General features: G+C 40.5%; 1 protein-coding gene across 1 annotated transcript; it reads left to right on the top strand.

Annotated features, from left to right (window-relative positions):
- Positions 1-21,760: 21,760 nt before the first annotated feature.
- On the top strand, positions 21,761-23,554 carry LOC127534464 (protein NLRC3-like; the record flags this gene model as incomplete). The annotated part of the gene is made up of 1 exon (XM_051949687.1): positions 21,761-23,554. A coding segment is annotated over one exon (1,794 nt), but the record flags the coding sequence as incomplete, so codon positions are not given.
- Between the last annotated feature and the right edge of the window lie 3,875 nt (positions 23,555-27,429).

Below are 27,429 nucleotides of genomic sequence, written 5' to 3'. Positions count from 1 at the left end.
GTTTCCACAGGAGGAGAACTGATCTGTCTGTCCTCTCTGATCTCAGACACTTGACTGCACTTCAGGAAGAAGATGAAGATGAAGAGGAGGAGTTTAGTTTGTTCAATCAGCTGCTTTCACAAACACTAATGAAGTTCATATTTACTGAGCTCTTTCTCCAGTTTTGGTCCCTGAAGGAGGCCTTGTAGGGGTTTGTGATGCACAGATCAGAGGTCAGCTCTTTATCCTTCTCATATCAGACACACAATCAACCCTCCCAGTCAGATCAGCTTTATTTCAGTACAAGTACAGTCAGACTCAATAATCATCTTCATAATGAACCTGAAAGCTGAACTTAGAACTCGTTTCAAAGCCTCACTTTGAGTCTCTCACACCCAACTGGAAAACACAAAAACCAGTTGTGTTGGTTGTTGTATTCTGAGTTTTTATCTGAGTTCTCAGAGTTCTCAGCTGATTGACTTCAGATAAAGTCCTGACTTTAACATCCATGTAGACTCTGAGAATGAAGCCTCAACTCTGCATTCAGTTCACTGTTAGACTCTAAATCTAATCTTTTAATCACAGCCTCCATCTTGTTCTGACAGTGAGTTTTACTGATTTGTGTTTATTCAGAGCTCAGTCGTCATTTTCTGTTTGACTGGGTAGATTTTATTGAGTTTGTTTGATTTTAAAGTCTGTTTGGATGTTTGTGGCCATATTTGCTTCAGTTTTGTGAAATGTTAGTTGGTTTATCTGTGTTAAATGTGTTTCTGGGAGCATGTCTAACAGAGAGAACTTGAACTAATGTGTACTGTGAGTTTCAGACGCTGTGGTTATAAAATCAGTTTACAGTTTTTCTCGATTGCTAAGACACATTCCTTTAGTCTCATACTTGTTCTGACAACAGAAACAGAAAATATGTGATTGAGAACAGCTTTATTGGACACATGATAATCACAGTTCACCCTTGGTTTAACCCTCCTGTTGTCCTCATTTACAGGCACCAAAAAATATTGTTTCCTGTCTGAAAAAAAAAATCAAAAATTCAGCAAAAAAATCATTCAAATTTCTGAAACTTTGCAAAACCTTCAGGAACAAAAATTCACGAAAAGTTTTCCTCAAAATTTTTATTTTCAAAAAAAGCCCCTAAATTTGGCAAAAAAAAAAAATCTTCCAAAAAATCCTCAAAATATCTAAAGTGATTACATAAATATCAGTAAAACTTCTTATATTATCTTTAAGAACATCCACAACAAATCAACCAAAATCCAGCGAAATTCTTTGCATTTTGGTTGATTTTTATGTGAATGTTCTGAAGAAACATTTTTAACATTTCTTTTTTTCCACCAAAAAATGTTCAAAGATTTCCCAAAAATGTTGAGAATGTGGACATCAGAAGTTTCACTGTGAAAATATGTTTTTTTGCACATTTTCAAGCTTTAAAACATGTCAGTTTTGACCTGCAGGACGACTCGAGGTTTAATATTTCCACAGCTAGAGACACATTACTGCAGCATTCATATAAATAAATGTTTTTCTGGTTCATTTGAATGATTCCAGTTTCAGACTGAGTCACGTATCATCACTCTGAATTGTTTTACAGCTTTATAGAGCAGGACTTTGACCTGTAATAAACATTTAGTGCACAGTTCAGGAAAACATCTTTATTGCACCAAACGTTTTAGTCCATCTGATGAAAGTCTTGTGATCAGAGGAATATATTCATTCAAATCTTCTGACTCATTAAAGGTAAGCTGCTGCTACTTTTCTATCACAAACTAAAACAAAGTGTCCAGAAATAATGATTCTTTTTAAGCACACTGGAAGATTGCTGAGTCGTGGTTTTCTTGCTGATCATTGTTGCTGCTTTCAGCTCTTGATCTGTGTCTCAGGAAAATCAACGGACTGAATTCAAATCAAGGCTCTGACATTTGAGTTTGAAGTGTTTATGCAGAAATGATTTGAGTCACTGAATTTCTACACAGAGTGAGTATGATGATGACTTTTAGTAGAAATCAGTGATATTTGAACTAAATGAGCTGACTGACTGCAGCAGCAGAAGACAGCAGAAGCTTCAACTTTATTATTGTTGATCGGACACTGAGGTTGTTTAGAAAATGGAGTTTTAAACCAAACAGTTCAAACATTCAGTACTTTTAAATCCACATGAACCCTAAATATAATCATGTGGTGTTTTATCACACTGTTGTGACTGAATGTGATCTTTTATTTTTGACTTTGTCTTTGTTCATCTTCAGTCATAAAGAAAAATGAGTGTGTGCTGCTGCTGTTTGGGATTCTGGCTGTTCTTCCTTTACAGTCTTCCAGCTGTCACATGTGAAATGATGAACTGCTCCAGATAATTCTGAGGTTTTGTTGCATCTTTTCTGAAATCACTATGAAGTCTTTTGTAGCTTGTAGTTGAAAAATGAGTCCAGATTTAGGAGCTTTCATTCAGCTCAATACAGCAGCTGTAACATTGTTCATGGACAGATTATCATGACCAGGAGTCCTATAGACACTGATTTATAATATGAATATACGAATACAAGGTAAAAACAAGCAAACTGATTGAACCTGATTTAAATCTGGCTGTTGTTCATGTAGTGATACAGCACTCCTGGCAGATTTACATTTTTAGGATTCACTGAAAACTCCAGACTGACATGATAAACAGCGCTCAGCAAGTTTATTAGATCATCTGTCATTAAATGAGAAAACACAAATATTTTAGAAATCTGTCAAAAACTTGTCTTAAACTAAAAATTATATTGTTATTTATCAGGCAAATAACAAAATGGATCAATTAAACAGTCCATATTCACATATGTTAACCAAAAACCAGACAGTTTCCACACTCTCTTTTGTTAATGAGTTCCAAATAGTTTCTAGCTGTTCCCTGAGACTTGCTTTGGATGAAAAGTTTGTGTGATCTATTTTGAATTCAATAAGTCCCACATCTATACAGTAGCATTTCAGTCTGGACAATTACAAGGTCAGTCCATTAATGTTGGAACTCCAGTTTCCTTTTTCTTGGTCCAGTAGTCTCTGCACAGCTTTGAAGTCTTCTTGGGGTCGTTGTCTTGTTGATATATGAGCCCATGACCAATCAGGTTCAATCCAGAAAGGATTCCATGATGCACCAAGATGTTGTGGTCCACCTTCTTGTTCACAATAATCATCCACTTGAACTAATTCGCCCACAAAAGGAACTCCATACCACAGTGAATCTCCACTGTGTTTCACTGTGGGTCAGTGCTTCCAGCATCAAAACATTCTCCAGCTTTTCTGTGGACATAAACACCATGATGCTGACCGAAGAGTTCAAACTTATATCCAAAGTACCTTCCTCCAGTCATACACTCCAGTGTTTGTGGCACATTTTAGGTGTTTTTGAATGTTTGCAGGCCCCAATAATGGCTTCTTATCAGCTTTTCTTCCCATTAATGACCTCCATAGAAAGTGGTGTGTATAGACGGACAGCTGAACTTTGACTCTGCGCTAGAATAAAGAGGTTAAAGAAGAGGGGAGGAGTGTAGAGCTGAGTTTGTAGGAGGGACCATCATTAAGAGAAGTGAGCAGTTCCTGGTTTGTCAGAGAAGAAAGAAGAGAAGCAGCATTAAAGCATCAGAGCCTCAACATGAAAGTCTTCCACACTTTTTTCTGCATAATGTATAATGGTCTTCATTTACTGCAGTATTGTACCTACAGTATCCACCATTTGCTCCAGTATTTACCAGTATTTTCTGTCTCTTACTGTGGAATTTTACTTGTAGCGTTCATCATTTTCTTCAGAATTCTACCTCCAATATTCATCATTATCTGCATAATTTAACCTTTAACATTCATTTTCTGCACTATTCCACTTGTACTATTCATCATTTTCTGCACTATTTATCTGTAATATTCATAATTTTCTGCAGAGTTTATTTGTAATAGACATTATTTTCTGCAGAATTCTCACCTCTATTATTCTTCATTTTCTGCACTATTCACCTGTAAAAGTCACTATTTTCTACAGAATATCAACCGGTAATATTCATGATTTTCCTCAAATTTTCACCTGAATTATTCATTTACTGCAGTATTCTACCTGTAATATTTATCACTGACTGCAGTATTCTAAATGAAAATTTCATAGTTTACTGCAGTAATTACCTGTATTTTCCATCTTACACTGCAGAATTTCACCTGTAAATTTCTTCCTTTTCTTCATTATTCCACCTGTGATAATCATCATTTCCTGCAAAATTCAACCTGTAATCCACATCATGTTCAGTAAATTTCCACCTGTAAAAGTCACCTTTTACTGCAGGATTATTTCTGTAGTATTCCTGATTTACTTCAGTATTTACCTTAAAAAAAATCATTATTTACTGTTGTATTTTACCTGTAGTATCCATCATCTACTGCAGTATTTCACTTTTAGTATTCATCATTTTCTGCAGAATTCTACCTGTAGTATTCTGTTTTCATTGCATTATTTTACGCATAGTACATGTACAGTGCCTTGTGAAAGTATTCGGCCCCCTTGAACTTTTCAACCTTTCGCCACATTTCAGGCTTCAAACATAAAGATATAAAATTTTAATTTTTTGTCAAGAATCAACAACAATTGGGACACAATCGTGAAGTGGAACGAAATTTATTGGATATTTTAAACTTTTTTAACAAATAAAAACCTGAAAAGTGGGGTGTGCAATATTATTCGGCCCCCTTGCATTAATACTTTGTAGCGCCACCTTTTGCTGCAATTACAGCTGCAAGTCTCTTGGGGTATGTCTCTATCAGTTTTGCACATCGAGAGACTGAAATTCTTGCCCATTCTTCCTTCCAAAACAGCTCGAACTCAGTGAGGTTGGATGGAGAGCGTTTGTGAACAGCAGTCTTCAGCTCTGCCCACAGATTCTGGATTGGATTCAGGTCTGGACTTTGACTTGGCCATTCTAACACCTGGATACGTTTATTTGTGAACCATTCCATTGTAGATTTGGCTTTATGTTTTGGATCATTGTCCTGTTGGAAGATAAATCTCCGTCCCAGTCTCAGGTCTTTTGCAGACTCCAACAGGTTTTCTTCCAGAATGCTCCTGTATTTGGCTCCATTCATCTTCCCATCAATTTTAACCATCTTCCCTGTCCCTGCTGAAGAAAAGCAGGCCCAAACCATGAGGCTGCCACCACCATGTTTGACAGTGGGGATGGTGTGTTCAGGGTGATGAGCTGTGTTGCTTTTACGCCAAACATATCATTTTGCATTGTGGCCAAAAAGTTGGATTTTGGTTTCATCTGACCAGAGCACCTTCTTCCACATGTTTGGTGTGTCTCCCAGGTGGCTTGTGGCAAACTTTAAACAAGACTTTTTATGGATATCTTTGAGAAATGGCTTTCTTCTTGCCACTCTTCCATAAAGGCCAGATTTGTGCAGTGTACGACTGATTGTTGTCCTATGGACAGACTCTCCCACCTCAGCTGTAGATCTCTGCAGTTCATCCAGAGTGATCATGGGCCTCTTGGCTGCATCTCTGATCAGTCTTCTCCTTGTTCCAGGTGAAAGTTTAGAGGGACGGCCGGGTCTTGGTGGATTTGCAGTGGTCTGATACTCCTTCCATTTCAATATGATTGCTTGCACAGTGCTCCTTGAGATGTTTAAAGCTTGGGAAATCTTTTTGTATCCAAATCCGGCTTTAAACTTCTCCACAACAGTATCTCGGACCTGCCTGGTGTGTTCCTTGGTCTTCATGATGCTCTCTGCACTTTAAACAGAACCCTGAGACTATCACAGAGCAGGTGCATTTATACGGAGACTTGATTACACACAGGTGGATTCTATTTATCATCATCAGTCATTTAGGACAACATTGGATCATTCAGAGATCCTCACTGAACTTCTGGAGTGAGTTTGCTGCACTGAAAGTAAAGGGGCCGAATAATATTGCACGCCCCACTTTTCAGTTTTTTATTTGTTAAAAAAGTATAAAATATCCAATAAATTTCGTTCCACTTCATGATTGTGTCCCAATTGTTGTTGATTCTTGACAAAAAATTAAAATTTTACATCTTTATGTTTGAAGCTTGAAATGTGGCGAAAGGTTGAAAAGTTCAAGGGGGCCGAATACTTTCACAAGGCACTGTACATATGCATAATTTACCTATGGATTTACTGCAGTATTTACCTGTATCATTCATTATTTACTGCAGTATTCTATGTGTAATATTCATAATTTACTTGAATAATTCACTTTACACTTCACCATGTTGAACAGAAGGGATGAATTTCAAACTGAATTCATGTTTTTATGCCCAAATTTCAGCCAGAAGTCAGAAGTGAATGCAGAATAAGATACAACCCCTAAATCTAGCTTTTCTGTTCAAGAATGCAAGAAAATATCTATAATTTGGCATCTCAATCACAGAATAATAATGTGCTTTACTACTTCTTTTTTAAAGCATTAAATCTGAGAATTCATGGCTAACAACAATAGTTATATTTAGCATTAAAGATGTCATTTTGATGAAAGAACTTGGTCATACTGGTGGATTAACTATTACAGAAACATAAAAATATTGATATTAAAAACAGATTAGTCTCAGATATCAGACATGTTAAAAACATGCAGCCTGACCATCATAAACATCCTGTTTAAAAGCTTCTAATGATGATGTCAGGGCTAATTACACTATAAATTACAAACACGTCTTTGGTCACAGTTACTGAGTTCTAAGAAACGTTAAATTCCTCAAAGACAAACCTTTGCTGTCGGTACAGACATTCAGTTGTGTGTTTGACCAGATAAAAGCAGCTGCAGATGGATAGAAACTGGGAGACATTTCCTTTAAAATATTCCTAGAACTTGTCATAAATCCAAAGATGTGAGCAGTTCTGATGATGTGGGAGTTTTGTTCTAATGCAAAGCAACCTGTCAGCTCACAGTTCTTCAGACTTTCTACCTCCACCAGCAACATTCATTCAGTTTTATTTACAGACATTTTATTCAGTTTTATGTTCACACTTTACATAATGAGGTGAATTTATACAGAGAAACTGGCTCTGAAGTAAATATTAATGGAATATTTCCTTAAATGTAGTTTCTGCATGATCAGATAAACACTTTTACTGTAATGAAACTTCTTACCAAATGTTCTGTAGTCTGGAGCCACAACAGAGACGTTATAGTTTGTTGTTTCAGATCAAATTTAATATTGAAAAAGAAAACACAACTGATAACAGACAACACTGGCATCAAGATAAAACAACAATAAAACACAGATTTGAAGGAATAAATCAGAAAATTCTCACTGAAAGTCATCAGAATACAAAAACAGAAATAATTGTGAATATCTGTGTTTTATCTTTCAGTTGAACTTTTCTCACAAACATTTTTCTTTCACTGCCAACACAAGTTGTTTTATGAGACATATTTCAATTCCAAGTTTTCTTTTCACTGACAGACTTCTAGTATTCTGATTCTGTTTGGACCCAGAAGTCCATCACTGTAAATTCAGACCTTAATAAAAATAGGATGAGACAAAAGAGGGTTTTGGGGGAAAAACGATGAGATGTTGAGTTTGGATGTCAGAACAAGATGGAGGCTGTGATTAAAAGATTAGATTTAGAGTCTAACAGTGAACTGAATGCAGAGTTGAGGCTTCATTCTCAGAGTCTACATGGATGTTAAAGTCAGGACTTTATCTGAAGTCAATCAGCTGAGAACTCTGAGAACTCAGATAAAAACTCAGAATACAACAACCAACACAACTGGTTTTTGTGTTTTCCAGTTGGGTGTGAGAGACTCAAAGTGAGGCTTTGAAACGAGTTCTAAGTTCAGCTTTCAGGTTAATTATGAAGATGATTATTGAGTCTGACTGTACTTGTATTGAAATAAAGCTGATCTGACTGGGAGGGTTGATTGTGTGTCTGATATGAGAAGGATAAAGAGCTGACCTCTGATCTGTGCAGGTTCAGACTGGTTTGTGCTTTGAGCTGTTTGGTTCCTGCAGAGCTGAAGAAGGACGACGGTGGAGCTCAGGAGAGGAGCAGAAAGCTGTTGGACTGCAACAAGTTGAGTAAGTGGACCTTTGATTTGTGTTTGTCAGCAACAAGCTGCCGTTTGTCTGCTGCTGTGGACGTCCACAATCAGCTGGTGGGTCGCTGGTCTGGGATGAGTTGATTGAGAAACAGAATGAAATGTTCAGATCCAGTCAGCTGTGTGTTTGACTGAGACTGAAGACTGACGGCTGAACTTTGTGTGTTTGTGTCCTCAGGTGGCTGCCGGTTTTCACCAACATGGAAAGGTATGACAGTCAGCTGAGCCTCACAGTTGTGTGTGAACTCTGGATGGAGTCCAATAAAGAGATTTAATGATGAAGCTGCATCCTGACAGCAGCTCCAGCAGGATGCTAGTCTGGACTCTGATTTATGACTTGGTGTTGGTGCTGCTTCAACTTCCAGCTGTGTTGGTTGTTGTCAAGCTGCTGGTTTGTGCTGCACTTACTGAGCTGCTGGTTTTCATGTCTGTCTACCAGGATCCATCAGAACCCAGGACCAGGACCAGGACCAGAACCAGGACCAGGACCAGAACTCAGTCTTCTCTCCATGAACAATGCTCGCTCAAGGGGCGCCGCCATGTTCTTTGAAAGACAACAAGGAGCTGCTATGGAGGAGTAAGACACTGACACTAGTTCATCCTCACAAAGACACACAACATGAACACAATGAGACACAACAGCTTGTTTTGTGTGTCTTTGTGGTGGTTTTCATGGTGTTTCAGTGTTTCTGTGATTTCTGTTCACTGTGAAAAGCTTTAAAACAACAACAACATGGATGATGGTAGAAATGCTGAGTACTGTGTCTGATAATTGTCCAAACTGAGAATGAGTTGATTCCTAGTTAACATTAGTATTAAACCATTTGAAATCACATCAATGTTTTTAAGACAGGGAGAATTTATTCAACATGTGAGATTTAATGTTCTTCTATCAGGATCCATCAGAGACTCAGACCTGGACCTGGATCTGAAAGTGGACCTGCACCCAGCTGTGTGTCCTTTAAGAGCGACGACTCAAAGGATTTTTTAATTAATTTTAAAGGAGATGGAGCTCCTGCTGTGAAGAGGTAATTTATAAATAAATGTTGTAAACTGTCTAAAGTATCAGTGAGTCAGTTTTATTCTTCATGAATGAATCCTCAAACACATGCTGAGTCTTTGTCACATCCATTTTTTGTGGAATTTCATTGATGTTGAGGGAGGATGAGGAGGCAGACACAGAGACACTTTGGAGACTCAGATGATTTAGGTTGAGAATAAGATTTACTGATATTAAGAGAAGTGATACAATAAAGCAGCACATTCATGTGAGCAGTGCCAGCATCACTGCTGAAGATTCTCATGGACCTTGGGTATTTATTGGGTTGAAAGGAATTCCATATTTAGATTACAGTCTAACATGGGAACAACTTATCTGCTCTGACACACCAGACTAAACAATATCTAATCTTGACCAGGTCAGGGAGTCCTGACATATCTCCTTCCTATAGCAGTTGTCTATCTCATGTATCTTCTTCTGTAGCATCTGCCTTTCTCAGGGCCATATCAGAGCGAGAGAAGGCCTGAACATGCTCACAACCTAAGTTTGGAACAAGTAAATCGGAACAGGGTTCAAAGATCATAACCAATAGGATAATTTGAGGTGACTAATAGGATCTACAGGATGATTTAAGGTGATATTCTGGGATGTTTTCAGCTCACAGCTGAAGGAAAAAACTTAGTAAGGGGAAAGAGTAATTTTTCCTTCACAAATAACAACATGGATGACAGTAAATATTCTTAGTATTGGATCTGATAATTGTCCAAACGGAAGATGGGTTGATTTCTAGTTAACATTAATATTAAACTGTCTAAAATCACACCAATGAAGAATTTATTGAACATGTGAGATTTAATGTTCTTCTATCAGGATCCATCAGAGACTCAGACCTGGACCTGAATCTTCATGTAGATCTGGACCTGCACCCAGCTGTGTGTCCTTTCAGAGCGATGACTCAAAGGATCTTTTTACTGACTTTAAAGGAGATGGAGCTCCTGCTGCCAAAAGGTAATTGATATATAAATGCTGTAACTGTATAAAATGTCAGTGAATCAGTTTTATTGTCTTCATGAATGAATCTTCAAACACATGCTGAGTCTTTGTCACATCCATGGAAATGTTCCTGTCAGAGAGGAAAGAATGGATGCTGTGATTCTGTGGTAGCCTCGCCGCGCCTAGCCGCGCTTGACAACCCACGGCAACGAATTTAATTCTCTGCCAGGGTGGGTCGAGTTACCCTCCATAAGGCTCGAGGCTGGATTCTCCTAAAACTGGCCGGACCAATCACCATGAAGTGTAGAGTCAGAAGGCGGGCGTAACGAAGTGACGACAGAGGCGAGACGATTCTGACAGAAACAACCAGAATAAACAGTTATCTTTCGACTCGGCTTTGGCCACAGCCCTTAAAGATTTGAAGCTAAAATTCAACTTGAAAGATAAACAAAGGACGGCACTGAAGTGTTTCATTGAGAAGAAAGACGTATTTGGACTTATGCCGACGGGATATGGCAAATCCTTAATACACCAGTTGGCTCCGCGGCTCCGCTGGATGGGAAGCTAATGGGACTTAGCCACAATCCGCCGGTGCTCTAGGAACTACGTCAGCCTATTCGTTGTGTTGATTGGTTGTATACCTACCCAATTGCTGCAGAGGGATTTGATAGACAACCTTTTAGCCCGCCTCCCTCCCTGTCGAGCTTCCCTAGACCCTTGTGCCGTCAGAAACATGGGTGTAGCATGGCAAGGCTAGTTCTGTGGCGAAGCAGCTGCCGGACACCAGCTCATCCAGCAGGTGGCGTCTTTGTGCTTTGGCTCAAACAGAGTAGACAGGAAGCTGTACTCAGGTTTCAGGTGCTGCTGGATGGAGGAGGACAAATAGCAAACAGTGAACACTGCTGTGATGTCCTGGAGAGACATTTGGCTTCATGGAGGTTTGTGGATGCTGGTTAGGGATTGTTGCATTGACAAAGTGAAGAAGTTGTGTTGTAGTCAGTGAACTTAAAGCCAGAGAGAAGAAGTTTGGACTTTATTTCTCTGTAAACTGGTGTTGTGTTTCTTATCTGGTTAGTTTTAGAGCAGTTTCTCTGAGTTCAGATTGATTAACTTATTGATTAGTCCTCATTAGGGCTGTAGGGTTTGTGGTAAATGTCTTTTTCCATTTTTTTCTGGTGGACATTTGTTTGACTGATTTGATTTGTGATGTAATTGTTTGAGTCAAGCTTCAGTTTAATGTTTGGTGTGTAAAAGATTTCAACAAGTGATGAAGCTCCATCATGAGACAGCATCAAACTGTGACTGTAACAGCAGCAGGAATCTGTAAAACCACTGACACACAGTTTCAACTCTGACACGTGTTGTTGAACTCAGATCCTAAAATGCAGCATTCATGATTTGCTAACGGCTTTCTTTCTTTCTTTCTTTCTTTTTTTTTTGTCTGCAAGTCTGCTCAAAAATGACACCAACCAACCATGGTGTCATTGCTTAAGCTTCATGTGCAATTTTTTTCTTCTTTGTGACTGTGACTGTTACGATCCAACCTCTAGGGGCTGGCTGGATGCAACAAAATAACCAGATGTTATTGGTTTAGGTTAAGGGATTTATTGCTTAGTAGTAAAAGGGAACGGAAAAGTGACAAACACACAAGACTGGTGGATGTTGCTAAAACAAAGAACGGAATAAAACATAAAGGCTAACAGAGTTTGCGACTAAGCTAAACACAAAGAAAACAACTAAACTCCCTAGCCAAACCAAACTACAGAAGCAACACCCACCACCAAGAACAAAAACTAATACAAAATGTGTACAGAACAAACTAAACAAAAGTGGTGCCTCTGAAACGGTGTACATAATGAGCACAGTTTACAAAAGCTCAACATACATAGTGGTTTCTACACAGAGTTGGCAAACTACCAAAGGGGAGCCTCAGTCTCCACACTAAACTAAGCCAACAGAAGGTCGGAATTGTCTGGAGCACCCACCACAAGTGCTTCCAGACTGAAAGACCACACAGAACCACACAAAAGAGCTACAGTGCTAAGAGGCACCAGGGTGGACTGGTCAAAGCACCAGCCACCAAGACTAATGGCGTGGTGGGACTTTACAGTCAACAGGTGTGGTGCTTGGCTGCCTCCGATTGGTCCGGGGAGGAGGAGCTGGAGGGTGGTCCAATCAGGATGGCCGAAGGGCGGGGAGAACCAGACGGAAGTGCAGGTCGTCATCAGCTCTGTGTGTCATCAGCTGAAACGGCCAGCAGCTGGGGTTCCAAAGACTCTGAAAAACTCACAACTGAACCCACACACAAACATTTCTCCCACACGAAGGCCCCGACAAAACACCCCGTCAAAATGGACGGCACACCAAGACTGGTGGCCGTAACAGTGACCATCACCTGTCCGCATGGCAAATTAACCTATCATGTTTATTTCAAGCTGTTTCCTACATTAAGCCATTGAGGGCTGTGCACACCCAAGTGAAACATAAAACAAACACAGGACAGACAGAAAGGTGAGGCATAGACAGTGTTCTAAGAGAAAAGGTGCATTTTATTTGTTTGCGCTCTTTAATTCACACCTTAAAACCAGTTACAAATCTATGACCCTTCACAAACACTCAATACGACAAAATCCCAACTGGATCAATCATGAAGATGTCAGGAGACCACAAGAAGGATAGATAAAGCAGAGTGAGATCCACAGGCACTAACCCAGCAACCTCCACTGACTCAGCAACCGGAGGAACACACTCTATTGAGTTTTGGTAGGTGCCGGTGTGGTGGGTCTGGCATGCATGAAAACCTCCACCAAAAGGAGGGAGCTGTCTCCTCCAACCCAAGGAGGTCCACACAGCCCCCCCACAGGAGCCACCGAGTGGAGAGCCAGCCCAGGAGCCCGGAGCGACCCCCGCCGACACAGCCAGAGCCCCAAGGCCCGCGCAGCAGAACGGGCCATAGCGGACCCCCACGGCACCCCACCGGCCCACAGCCCCACTTCCCCCACGACCACCCGCCCCCCCCATCCTTGTTTGCGTGGTAGGTCCATTGTTGTTAAGTCGCCGAGTAAACACAGACTTGGAGATAAAGGAATCGTGCAGTTTAAGATAGCGGAAAGCTTTTCTGAGACGTTGGTCCAGAAATTTTTTACGGGGGTGCACAGCCATAGAGCATGAAAATAAGTATCAGCAGTGTTCTGGGAGCACTGGAGACAGATGTCGGAGTCGGAGAATCCCATTTTGTTCATCATATATTGAGTAATATGTGTTCTATGGAGGATTTTGTATTGGATGAGTTGTAAGTTTGTGTGTTTTGTCATTTTAAATGCATTATCGCAAATTTGAGTCCAGAAGTCTGGTTCCGGAGATATAGATAGGTCTGACTCCCATTTAGAGATGGGTAAGTGTATTGTATCAGTGCTTAAGAGTAACTTATATATTTTAGAGAGGGTTTTAGTTGTTGTCGGAGAAAGCTTTATGATTGCTTCAGCTAATGCAGGTGGACGGAGCATGCTTTGAAGTGTTGGGATTCTTTTCTTAATATTTTTAACTTGTAGATAATGTAAAAAATTCCCATTTTTTATTTTGTATTTTTGAAGCAAGTTTGTATATGACATGAACATATTATCTGAAAAGAGGTGGTGGAGATGTGTGATTCCATTCTGCTCCCAAACAGCTAAATGGAGCGGCTGATTGTTAACTTGAAAATCAGGGTTGTACCAAATGGGAGAAAACTTACAGGGCTCCAATTTAGAGTTTGCAATTTCTAATGCCTTCCACCAAGTGGTCAAGGTGGAGGAAATCATTGGGTTTTTAAAACAGTTGTGTCGTTTGATGGATGTTGTAATAAAGAGTATTTCTTTAAGTTTGATGCTATTGCAATCCTTCTGTTCTAATTCTAACCAACAGTTGGCATCTCCGGTAGGTTGTGTCCATAGAATAAGATATTGTAGCTGGTTAGCTAAATAATAATGCATAAAATTTGGTGCTTCTAAACCTCCTTCGGATTTACTTTTCTGAAGAGTAGATAGACTGATTCTTGCTTTTTTATTGGACAGTGGAGCATCTAGGATATTTTTATGTTCAGTAGATAACTGAGGCATATTTAAACTACTGAGAAATGCCTCAATATGCTCAGGGTTGGGTTTGTTATTTTCTGAATACAGGTTCCAATAATAAGTGTAAAAAATATGATTAATGTCTTCTGGTGATTGCGAATACTCACCAGTTGTCCCTTTAATCGCTCTTATGAGAGATTTTTCCTGATTGCGTTGGAGTTGGTTTGCAAGAAATTTACCTGATTTGTTATTATGCTCAAAGTTGTTGTATCTCAATTGTTGTATTATAAACTCGGTCCTTTTGGATAACATCTCATCTAGCTGTATTTTTGTATTTTGTAATTCAGTCCATATCTGATTATTTGGGTTTGTTGTATATTCATCAGTGAGTTGTTTAATTTTATCTTCTAGATCTCTTTCAAATTTTTGATCTTGTTTCTTTTTATAAGATGAATATGATATAATTTTACCTCTAAGTACTGCTTTCCCTGCTTCCCAGAGTAAAGATGGAGATGAGTTTGGGGAATAATTCATTTCCAGATAGTGTGCCCACTCTCTCCTTATGATCTTATCGAACTCTTCATCTTTTAACAGTGAGATGTTAAAGCGCCATGTTGGAGGTGGTTTAAAGGTGAGGTCAGTTTGTAAGGAGAGGGAGACTGGTGCATGGTCACTGATAATAATGGGGTGTATTCTTGTAGAAATTTTCTCTGCAATAGAATTATTTGTAAGAAAAAAATCAATTCTTGAAAATGATCGATGCACCGAGGAATGGAAGGTGAATTCCTTCTTTGTTGGATTTTTTAGTCTCCAGCTGTCGCCAAGGCCAAAATCATCCATACATTCCTCTATTACTTTGGCAGATTGTGATTGCCTTGTACGTGTTGTGTTATTGGAGCGATCTACTGATGGATTTAGGACTGTGTTGAAGTCTCCTCCAATGATAACAGTTGAATTTGCTGTTAAATCAGATAGTTGAGAGAAAAATGAATGAAAAAGGCTGGATCATCATTATTAGGGGCGTACAAATTCCCAATCGTATATTCTTTATTGAATATAGTTGCCTGGATAATAATGTATCTGCCTTCTGAGTCAACTATTATGTCATTTAAAGTAAAAAGTAGCCTCTTATGAATAAGTATAGAGACTCCTCTTTGTCTGCTGTTATAAGAGGCAGAATAAACTTGATTGAAATTCATGCCAGTAAGTAATTTTTCTTCAGATTTTTGTCGGTGGGTTTCTTGTAGTAGACAAATGTCTGCTTTTAATTTTGAAAAATGGTCTAAAATTTTTATTCTTTTTGCCTGTGAGCGAGTGCCACACACATTCCAGGAGACCAGAGTTAGTTTATGCATATAGACAGTTTAAGTTCAGCCTTGGATGTATAGCTATGTGAGCTGCTTACTAATATTGGCATGTTATGAAATAAACTCAGTCTGCTGATAACGTTGGACGGATGTATAGCAGGGTTTAAATCTATGATGGGTGTGGATAACAAGACTATAAAACATGTCAAACGTGAGCACAAAAAAACAAAGAACACTGGTGCCTCGACATATATAACACACAAAAGATTTACATAGGGAGTTTGTGTGGGGGGAGAGGGGAGGTGTGAGTTTAGGTGGTTAGGGTAAGCAGAGGGAGGGGAGGTAGACAAGAAGGTGAACAGAAGGGGGTCAAACATAAAACAGTGAGCCATTATTATAAGTAGCCATAGTGAGATTAAATACATATACACATATACATACCTTCATATATACAGTGCCTTACGAAAGTATTCGGCCCCCTTGAACTTTTCAACCTTTCGCCACATTTCAGGCTTCAAACATAAAGATATAAAATTTTAATTTTTTGTCCAGAATCAACAACAAGTGGGACACAATCGTGAAGTGGAATGAAATTTATTGGATATTTTAAACTTTTTTAACAAATAAAAAACTGAAAAGTGGGGCGTGCAATATTATTGGGCCCCTTTACTTTCAGTGCAGCAAACTCACTCCAGAAGTTCAGTGAGGATCTCTGAATGATCCAATGTTGTCCTAAATGACTGATGATGATAAATAGAATCCACCTGTGTGTAATCAAGTCTCCGTATAAATGCACCTGCTCTGTGATAGTCTCAGGGTTCTGTTTAAAGTGCAGAGAGCATCATGAAGACCAAGGAACACACCAGGCAGGTCCGAGATACTGTTGTGGAGAAGTTTAAAGCCGGATTTGGATACAAAAAGATTTCCCAAGCTTTAAACATCTCAAGGAGCACTGTGCAAGCAATCATATTGAAATGGAAGGAGTATCAGACCACTGCAAATCTACCAAGACCCGGCCGTCCCTCTAAACTTTCACCTCCAACAAGGAGAAGACTGATCAGAGATGCAGCCAAGAGGCCCATGATCACTCTGGATGAACTGCAGAGATCTACAGCTGAGGTGGGAGAGTCTGTCCATAGGACAACAATCAGTCGTACACTGCACAAATCTGGCCTTTATGGAAGAGTGGCAAGAAGAAAGCCATTTCTCAAAGATATCCATAAAAAGTCTGGTTTGAAGTTTGCCACAAGCCACCTGGGAGACACACCAAACATGTGGAAGAAGGTGCTCTGGTCAGATGAAACCAAAATCCAACTTTTTGGCCACAATGCAAAACCATATGTTTGGCGTAAAAGCAACACAGCTCATCACCCTGAACACACCATCCCCACTGTCAAACATGGTGGTGGCAGCCTCATGGTTTGGGCCTGCTGTTCTTCAGCAGGGACAGGGAAGATGGTTAAAATTGATGGGAAGATGAATGGAGCCAAATACAGGAGCATTCTGGAAGAAAACCTGTTGGAGTCTGCAAAAGACCTGAGACTGGGACGGAGATTTATCTTCCAACAGGACAATGATCCAAAACATAAAGCCAAATCTACAATGGAATGGTTCACAAATAAACGTATCCAGGTGTTAGAATGGCCAAGTCAAAGTCCAGACCTGAATCCAATGGAGAATCTGTGGGCAGAGCTGAAGACTGCTGTTCACAAACGCTCTCCATCCAACCTCACTGAGCTCCAGCTGTTTTGCAAGGAAGAATGGGCAAGAATTTCAGTCTCTGGATGTGCAAAACTGATAGAGACATACCCCAAGCGACTTGCAGCTGTAATTGCAGCAAAAGGTGGCGCTACAAAGTATTAATGCAAGGGGGCCGAATAATATTGCACGCCCCACTTTTCAGGTTTTTATTTGTTAAAATTTAAAATATCCAATAAATTTCGTTCCACTTCACAATTGTGTCCCACTTGTTGTTGATTCTTGACAAAAAATTAAAATTTTATATCTTTATGTTTGAAGCCTGAAATGTGGCGAAAGGTTGAAAAGTTCAAGGGGCCGAATACTTTCACAAGGCACTGTATATATATATATATATATATATATACACACACACACACACACAATATATACATTATTTTATAATAAATAAACAAAGCTCTTTCGTTTCACCAGTACTGATCAGAACAGCCAGGGAGTGGTATTGGGGTCCCGGTACAGTTGGCCGTCGATATAAAGTTTATCAACGACCGCAGTAGACCGTTTACCCTTCTGCCTGCTCTGCTTCAGTATGGGAAACAATACCTTCCGCCGCTTGTTGATCTCTCTCGGGAATTGATCGTTCATTCCGAAAGAAGTCCCTTTAAGCTCCCGTCCTTTGCTTTTAACTAATTCTTTCTGTTTAAAATGTTCGAATTTAGCGATAATAGGACGGGACTTATTGCCTCTACGGGCTCCGAGTCGGTGAACTCGGTGAAAGGAAATATTATTCACCGTTTCCTGGGGAATTTTTAAAGCCGTTGTCATGAATTTCTCCGGATTATCTGTGGTGCTTTCAGAGATTCCTGAAAATATTAAATTGTCCCGCATACTACGGGATTGGACATCCAGTACAGTCTCTTTAAGTGCTTTATTCTCCCTTTTAATCGTTTCCAACTCGGTTGTAACTGCGGAAAAGTTAGAACGTAGTTCCGCGTTATCAAGTTGAAGCTCACTTACCTGTTGATAGGCATTCTCCAAACTTACCTTCAGGTCTCGAATTTCGTCGCGGAGGACGCTGAGAACATCTAACTTTTTATTTATGGACTCCAGGACATCAACCGGGACGTCCGTTGTAGCTAGGTCGTCCGTATCAGTCGAGGAATCGTTTTTCCTCTTCTTAGACGGATTGTCGCGGTTCGGGTCTTCCATGACGCGGTTGTAAAAATATCCGTCGATAATCGCTCGAGGTCCTCCACGGTGGGTGGTGCTCCAAATCCGCAGTTCGAGTAAGGAAATATCAATAAGTGAATGCAAGTAATGCGGTGATTAAATTTAATTTTGTTTAGAGAAAGAGCTAAGACTAGTGAATCCTATTTCAGCAGCAGGGCGCCGCCATGTTGTATTCCGAAATCTCACTGGCAGTCTCGCGAGAGTCACAGCATAGCCCCCTAACGGCTTTATTTCAAATTACGATTTTGATCAGAAATCTTTTAATGGTTCAGCTGCAGTCGTCATCCTTAAAGACTTTTCTCTTGTCAAAGTGAAACATGTTGTTTGGAGTGTAGCTCACTCTGATTGGTTCTCTCTCCAGTCACATGTTAATGAGGTCACTAGGAGCTGATGTCATCACATGCAGTATAACAGATCAGAAACATTTTCATTATCGATTGATCAGATGATTGATTTAGTGCATTAATAAGTCTGTGAAACTTCAATATGTCCATGTTCTGTTTGACCAAAAGCATCACAATGTTCTGGTTGTAAAGAAAGAAAAGCAGCAAATACTTCACTTTATTTTGATGTTTTTTAATGGTAGTTTTTATCCATTTTTAGTGTTTTTACTCTTTAACTTTACTGCTTGGCACTTTTGCACACCTATTTTGATGTCTATGTTGTGTTTTGCCATGACCCTGTCAGTCTGTAACTCAGTGTTGTATTGTTGTATTGTCTAGTACAGGTCCATTAGTGTTTGTCAGTGACTCAGTGTGGGATCAGTAGTGAGGGATCAGTAAAGTTGATCTTATGTTATCTTAATCCTCTGGCTTTTCCAGCCCACTCTGTGGAACATACAGGCTGCATCACACCATCATTCTGTTATGAGGAAAATGCTCTGACTTGTTTGTATTTCTTCAAATGAATCCCAGTTGTCATTCACTGAACATAGTGACAGCTGGACTTGTTGTGGTGGAACATTTGCATGCAGGGAGACGACCACTGTGATTAAAATGGATAATTCCCCACAAAAACTATCAGAGCTGCATTATTGTGTGATCCAGTAGCCAAACTTGTGTTTCAGTTTGATTCTAAATGCAGTAGTTTGCTGCCTGGAGGTTGCTGTTGTTTCCTGTAACAAAGAAAACATGAACACACAGATAGTGGAAATGGGAAGAATTCCAACAGAGATAATGGTCCAATAGCAGGCTGATAGCCACAACCTTTCCTCATGGTTAGACTGCTGTAACTTACTGTACCTGGTATTGGTCCATCCTCACTGTCTGGTCTGCAGCTGGTGCAGAATTCTGCTGCCAGACTTTAAATACAGTAACTTCATTAATCCCTGAAGGGAAATTCAAATAATTATCAATAATTAGTATTTTTAACTGACACCAAAACAAAGGACTGTTTCATGGGGGAGTCGTAGAACCCAGATGCAGACACAAAAGCAGACAAGCTGGTTGTAGCAGAAAATGGAACTTTATTTAGAATGAACACAAACCTAGGGATGCAAGCTAGGGAGGAACTACGGATTGGCAGAGATGAAGGACTGAAAGCTGACAAAACCTAATTAGAAAAACAGGCAAGATGACCAAAATCAGCAAAACTCTGGACTAACAACAGAGAGGAAAATCTAAGTAAACCACAAATGAATAAACTAAACTACTCCAACAAAACTGGGTAGTTAAAACAAGAAGGAACTAAACTGAAGGGGCAGGTGAGCAGGTTCAGGAAATCCGGGAAAAGGTGGAACACACAACAGAGTTTCAGCAGGTTGGAGACAGAATAGAAACAGGTGGGAATCCACACAGAGAAGGTAAGTCCAGGTGGAGGAAATAAACAGGAACCAGTGGGAGTACAGGGGTAGAATTGTGTCCATGAAGCGTGGAGATGATGCAGAATGAAAGAGTCTATGGTCCAGCAGGGAGTCAGTGACTGAGCTGGGTTTATATAGTGGTGGTGTAATTGAAGACAGGTGAGGTAAATGAGCTGATCAGTGCAGGTGAATCACAGAGCAGTAATCAGGAGTGCAGGCAGGTGAGAGAGAGTGAGACAGGCAGAAAGACAGAGACCAACAGATTGAGACAGAGGGAGAGACAGAGGTATGAGACAAGGACAGAGAGATGACATGGGACGAGTGAGGGAGAGATATAGGGGAGAGAGACCAGAGAGAGTGAGAATAGGGAGAGACAGATGACAGACAGGAAAAAGGAGGGAGAAAGAAGGGAGAAGCACTGAGAAGAACAGGGACAGGAGCAGGACCATAACAAGGAAAGCTTTAAACCTGTCCTCCTGAAGTATGTATGAAACCATGCAAGGGTTGGCACCTGGTGACATTTCTGAACCGCTTTGCTCCTCCTCCACCTCAAAGCCTCATATCAGCTTGATCAGACCAACTGCTAATAACTGTTCATGACTGAGGCTGCTGGGAGGTCCAACCTTTACAGTCGGGTCAGAGTCCAAAGCTTTGGAGAAGCCTTCCTCTTTCAGTCTGATAATATTTTCAAGAAAAACCTTGATGTTCATGTTTTCAATGGCTTTTGGCAGCTCTCAATGGTAAAAAGATTTCATATTTATTTTAAAATTTGATCTCACAAGTTATTATCCTCTTCTGCCTGTTCTAGTATTTTATCACATTTTATTTTGTTTTACTCATTGATTTTACTAATTTTATATTGTCTATTATAATTTGTTCTGTCTGTCTGCATATATTTTTTCTACCTATCTGTCAGAAATGTGCTATATAAATACATTTCATTTGATTTAATTTGTCTGTGTGGACAGATGTATTGAGATCTAACTGTTGATGTTGATCCACAGAGTGGACCAGCAGAACTCAGAGGTTCCCAGAGTTCAGTCTGTCCAGCAGCATCACCTGGACTCCATATTCATGGTGAGTTCATGGACAACAAGTTGTTCTCCATCTGTTGTGTTTGGGCGTCTCCATGCTGCTCTTTGTAGACCAGTGGACTGTCAGTGTGTCCAACATGGATCTGATGTTTGGCTCCATGATTTCACTCTGATGGACTCATTCACACATTTCTCTGTTCCAGCTGCTGGAGGACAACATGGTGACTTTTGTGAAGAAAGAGCTGAAGAAGATGCAGAAGGTTGTGAGTCCAGATTACCCAGAATGCTCAGAGAGTCAGAGGGAGGATGAGGAGTTGGAGGGTGATGATGAAGATCAGAGGAGCAGCAGAGAGATGTTTCAGCAGATCACAGTGTTGTTCCTGAGGAGGATGAAGCAGGAGAAGCTGGCTGACCGTCTGCAGAGCAGTAAGAGGATTTGTGTAAAGACTGAAGCTGCTGATCAACAGAACATTTACTAAAGTCTCAGAATATATTCACAGAATCATTCTTTAGGAGGATGAACTGCTGTAATATTTACTGTCATTTATTCATTGATCTCATGTTGTTTCTTCATTCAGAACTTGCTGCAGTTTGTAGACGTAAACTTAAATGTGGTCTGAAGAAGAAGTTCCAGAGAGTGTTTGAGGGCATCGCTAAAGCAGGACAGTCGACCCTCCTGAATGAGATCTACACAGAGCTGTACATCACAGAGGGAGGGACTGCAGAGGTCAATGATGAACATGAGGTCAGACAGATTGAAGCAGCATCCAGGAAAGCAGACAGAGCAGAAACAAGCATCAGACCAGAAGACATCTTTAAAGGCTCACCTGGAAGAGATGGACCAATCAGAACAGTGATGACACAGGGAGTGGCTGGCATCGGGAAAACAGTGTTAACACAGAAGTTGACTCTGGACTGGGCTGAAGACAAAAGCAACCAGGACATCCACTTCATGTTTCCATTGACTTTCAGAGAGCTTAATGTGCTGAAAGAGAGAAAGTTCAGTTTGGTGGAACTTGTTCATCACTTCTTCAGTGAAACCAAAGAAGCAGGAATGTGCAGGTTTGAAGACTTCCAGGTTGTGTTGATCTTTGACGGGCTGGATGAGTGTCGCCTTCCTCTGGACTTCCACAACAATGAGATCCTGACTAATGTTAGAGAGTCTACCTCAGTCGATGTGCTGCTGACAAACCTGATCAGAGGGAATCTGCTTCCCTCTGCTCGCCTCTGGATAACCACACGACCTGCAGCAGCCAATCAGATCCCTCCTGACTGTGTGGACATGGTGACAGATGTCCGAGGGTTCACTGACCCACAGAAGGAGGAGTACTTCAAGAAGAGATCCAAAGATGAGGAGCAGGCCAGCAGCATCATCTCCCACATTAAAGCAGCACAAAGCCTCCACATCATGTGCCACATCCCAGTGTTCTGCTGGATCACTGCTACAGTTCTGGAGGAGCTGCTGAGAACCAGAGAGGGAGGAGATCTGCCCAGAACCCTGACTGAGATGTACATCTACCACCTGGTGGTTCAGACCAAAGTCAAGAAGGTCAAGTATGATGGAGGAGCTGAGACAGATCCACACTGGAGTTCAGACAGCAGGAGGATGATTGAGTCTCTGGGAAAACTGGCTTTTGAGCAGCTGCAGAAAGGAAACCTGATCTTCTATGAGTCCGACCTGACAGAGTGTGGCATCGATCTGGAAGCAGCCTCAGTGTACTCAGGAGTGTTCACACAGATCTTTAAAGAGGAGAGAGGGCTGTACCAGGACAAGGTGTTCTGCTTCATCCATCTGAGCGTTCAGGAGTTTCTGGCTGCAGTCTACATGTTCCACTGTTACACCAACAAGAAGGAGAAGGTTCTGGAGGACTTCCTGGGAAAAGACTGGAAAGATGAGGGGAGAGACACTCTGGATGTGTTCCTGAAGAGAGTCATGGAGAAATCCCTCAGAAGTAAAAATGGTCACCTGGACCTGTTTGTTCGTTTCCTTCATGGCCTCTGTCTGGAGTCCAACCAGAGACTCTTAGGAGGTCTGCTGGGTCGGACAGAGAACCATCCAGAAATGATCCAGAGAGTCATCAACAACCTGAAGAAGATGAACAGTGATGAAATGTCTCCAGACAGGAGCATCAACATCTTCCACTGTCTGATGGAGATGAAGGATCTCTTAGTACATAAGGAGATCCAAGAGTTCCTTCAGTCAAAGAACAGATCAGAGAAATTCCTCTCTGAGATCCACTGCTCGGCTCTGGCCTACATGCTGCAAATGTCAGAGGAGGTTCTGGATGAGTTGGACCTGAAGATGTACAGAACATCAAAGGAGGGAAAACGGAGACTGATTCCAGCTGTGAGGAACTGCAGAAAGGCTGGGTGAGTCTAGATGTGATGAACATGATCAGTCAGTGTAGATCAGTTGTTCAGTTCTTCAGATCTTCTCATTAGAACATCTCATTATTCTGAATGTTCCACCTATTTATACCAAACATAACATATCAGCTGTGTTTAGTCTCAGATGTTCTTGAGCTGTTTCAAACGCTGTGAAAATGTCAGTCACAAATTTTCTCCTTCATCCTTTACATACAGTTAGAGGTGAGATCACTGAGCTAAAGACATCAGCTTTTTCTGTTGGAGGACTTTTTATTTGGTTCTGACATTGAGGTCCTGAAATGTAAAATAAATGAATGGATGTCATTTATGAAGCTGGCTGTATGGAAAGAACATTTAAAGAGGGTTTGACGTTAACTTCATGCAAATGAAGTCGACGTTCCATCGTACTGACTCACATCAAACTCTATCATCACAACATCATCTTTGGATGAGCTAATCTATACAGAGCTCTGCTAATCTGAAGCCAAAGTACTTTAAAACAGCAGAAGTCTGTCCATGTAGTGGTGCAGGTTAGTTTTCTAAGGTCAGATGATTGGCTGTATTGGTTGAATGAGATTGTGTTGGTTCATTCCACTCACATGGATCTACATGAACTCTGCTTTATAAGATATATCTATTGCTACTTAGTACCCAAAAAAAGTTTCTACTCACCGTTTCCAGTCATTTTTTAATAATTAGCGCTTTTGTGTCGGTCTTTTTTTAACTGTGGCGTAGTGATATTTACACGGGCGGACTAGGATTTGCAGTGCGTGCAGTGCTTTTTGGTCACGTGGACCAATAGGAGCTGAGTTCTGTTGCTGTGGTATCAGATCAAAACAACATGGCGTCGACTGTATCTACCACAGATACGAGGAAAGATGACGAAAAGAAAAGAAAGACAAGGAAACCGCCTTCAAAAGTTACTAAAAAAGGATCGAAACGATGCTATATGCATCGTACAGATGTCCAGGGCGAAGACGTGCAGGACTTTACACGGAAATGGTGGGAAACTTACACAACCTGCGTTTAGGCTGTATTGGGACCATGGAAAAAGTGCCTAGAAAGTGAATTTTGCTCCACTACGCTGGATCTACGTGTTCAATGCATTTTTTCATAGACAATACCCTTCTTGACTTTGGTTCTACAGTTCTACTCAGAATATTTGTCCGAACTTTGTCACCAGCCAGAAATGTATCTTTATGAGAATACCCAAAAAACGAAAATCTGGTGCTGCTGTTTTTGCTTGTTTTAAGTGCTATGTTAATTCTGGCAACACAAAATCTTTATCAAATGTCATCAACACATCTACCAAACATTTGAAACAAGTATTGGTGCCTTAGTGTACACATAGGTGAATTCAGAGTGAGAAATGTAGCTAATTTCTTGAAGGAAACGCTTCAACTTAAGTGATTTGCACCCAGCACAATGAAATATATAGTAAATTTAGCTAAAGGCTTATGTGTCATATATTAAAAATATCACAACCTACTGTGTAATGAAAGATATAAAATAAAAAATGCACACTATGGCCATAAATGGCTGAAAATCAACCAAATTGCTACCACGCCCTCCTAAATCGGAATAATGGCAAAAATGGAATAAGACAAAAAAATAAATGCACAAAAGGTCAGAGTCATTCACAAGTATGGTATAAAACATTTATTCAAATATGACAGTGTCTCTGAATATGAAAATATAGATTAATACACATAAAAATCTCATACATAAGTTTGTGTGCCCTCATGCTGCGATTGTACTGATGACCACTGATCACCCCAGTGATGGATCCTGGGGCAACAACTTCTGACTCAATGAGTATATCTTGCAATCCTGCATCACCAAACCTTTTTCCTAAAATACCTAGGAAAGACATGCATGTATGAAACTCACCTAGTCGAATCACTAGCCGCTTCATGAAATCGTCATTTTCCAGCGGATTTGTTGAGCTTTGGCATATATAGCTTGGTCAAAAACTAATACTACCTGGTCCAGTTCTAGCTGATCAGTAACTGCAACACTTCTCTTCAGAATTGTGTTAACAGTTGACATCTCTGTCGGTGAAGCCTCAATGACTGGAAGATAATACAATGCTGACTTTTGCAAAGTCGCATTACATTGAAGCATTGTATGGAAACCTGTCCAGCTTGGCACTGTGCATGCTTCAGCGTCTGCATACTTCAATAAAACATATGCCAGTTCAGTTTTGGCAGACGACACAGTATTCAACCTGTATGTTTCTGCCTGCAATGGAACACTTTCCTTGTGAGAACCTCTGTGGCCCTTGTCTTTTAGACTGTTGGTAGTGTTCTACAGGGATGCTAGGGGGTGCTTTGAATGTGTAAACTGCCTTCTGTAGCGGCGGTCTGTCTGATCCTGACTCATTTCAGTGACAGAACTTTGTAGGATAATGCCATTTGTATGGTGAGTGGTTCCACCACCAGACAGTGTCTCCTCCCCAAAATCAATGTTGTCCCACACCAGTATTGTAGGAACCTTCTTTGAGAAACCCTTTGGGATTTTGTCTCTATTCTCTAGCAGTTGTAGTTCAGCTAGGCTCGTGTCTAGACTGAGTACTGTGTTCCATGAAGCACAATGTCCTAGTCTACTCAGCAATGACAAAAGATGATCCTGTTAAATGGCGTACAGTTAGCTCAAGGCACAATGACTTTGGTGTCTGCTGTCGACCTTTAGATGCAAGGTAAACAATGTCTTGACAAACAGATAGAACTTTTAGCCTAACATCATCGGGAATATCGACATAACCCACTCCTGTTGCCTCTTCTGATGCCCCTATAATCCATGCAATTAGATTATATAGTTCTTCTGGCACAACAGATTGAGCATCAGACACATTTAAATTGTCAGCGATGGGAGGCCAGGGGCATGTCATACCAGGAGAGTCACTGAGAACCCTCTTTAAGATCAAGCCTGCACTGTACAGTGTCCTTGTGACATCAGGAGTATTCTGTCCAGATGTTGTGCTAGCCATGTGTTCACTGTCACTTTCAGTTTGGCTTTCAGCTTGGCTTACCTCAGTGGATTCAGTAGATGTACCTGACTGTGGAGGTATCTTTTGTAATAGTCTATCAGCTGACAGTGTCTCAACAAAAACAAGTTCACTGATGTTTCTCTTGGCAGGGCAGTGGAAAGTGAGCTGTGGGAAGTCACGGTCAGCCTCCTCTTCAGTAGATCCTGCCTGAAACACAAAAAATATGGGGAAAGATGAGTATGTGTGTGAGCATGCACGTGTGTGTTTACATAAACATACGCACATACCCTTTTTTGTGAGAATAAGTCAATAACAATTAACCTTGTAGTATTTACTTTTTTTGTTTACAAGAATCGTGAGAGAGACACATGATATTTCGGTTACCTGTATTCTGAAGCATCAAGACCCTCTTGATTCTTCACGATGTCCACAAATGTCTTTCTTAGCTTGTCCATTCGCAGCACTTCCTGGTCAACTATAATCCTTTACGGATGACAGTCTCACAGAAGAAAAATTGTAGCTGTCAGTGAATGGTGGTTTCAGTTCTGAAAAACACAACACCACACACACACAAACCATGTGTAAACTGTTGCAGCCATGTCATATTTACATAATCATCCAATCAAGATTATCTAAGCCTGTCTATTCCGCCAATTTTTCCTGAACAAAATTATCAAATAGGTTTTGGAACTACAGTTAAACAAACTAAAGACTATGTTGTTTGTCAATGCCTCATTTTGAAATGTACAATGTGTAATAAAATGTTAATCCATCGTATAACTCACGCTTCATCTGGGGTTGCCAGTACTTGTTTCCATAGGCCTTGACAAAAACTTTGTGGACTGTGCGTAACAGGTCCTGTGGTACCGCACCTCCAGGGCCACACAGTCTTT

The sequence above is a fragment of the Acanthochromis polyacanthus genome, chromosome 6 (assembly GCF_021347895.1).
Source record: "Acanthochromis polyacanthus isolate Apoly-LR-REF ecotype Palm Island chromosome 6, KAUST_Apoly_ChrSc, whole genome shotgun sequence".
NCBI classification, from domain to species: domain Eukaryota; kingdom Metazoa; phylum Chordata; class Actinopteri; family Pomacentridae; genus Acanthochromis; species Acanthochromis polyacanthus.
The sequence above is the reverse complement of the archived record's forward strand: the minus strand, read 5'-3'. Positions and strand labels throughout refer to the sequence as shown.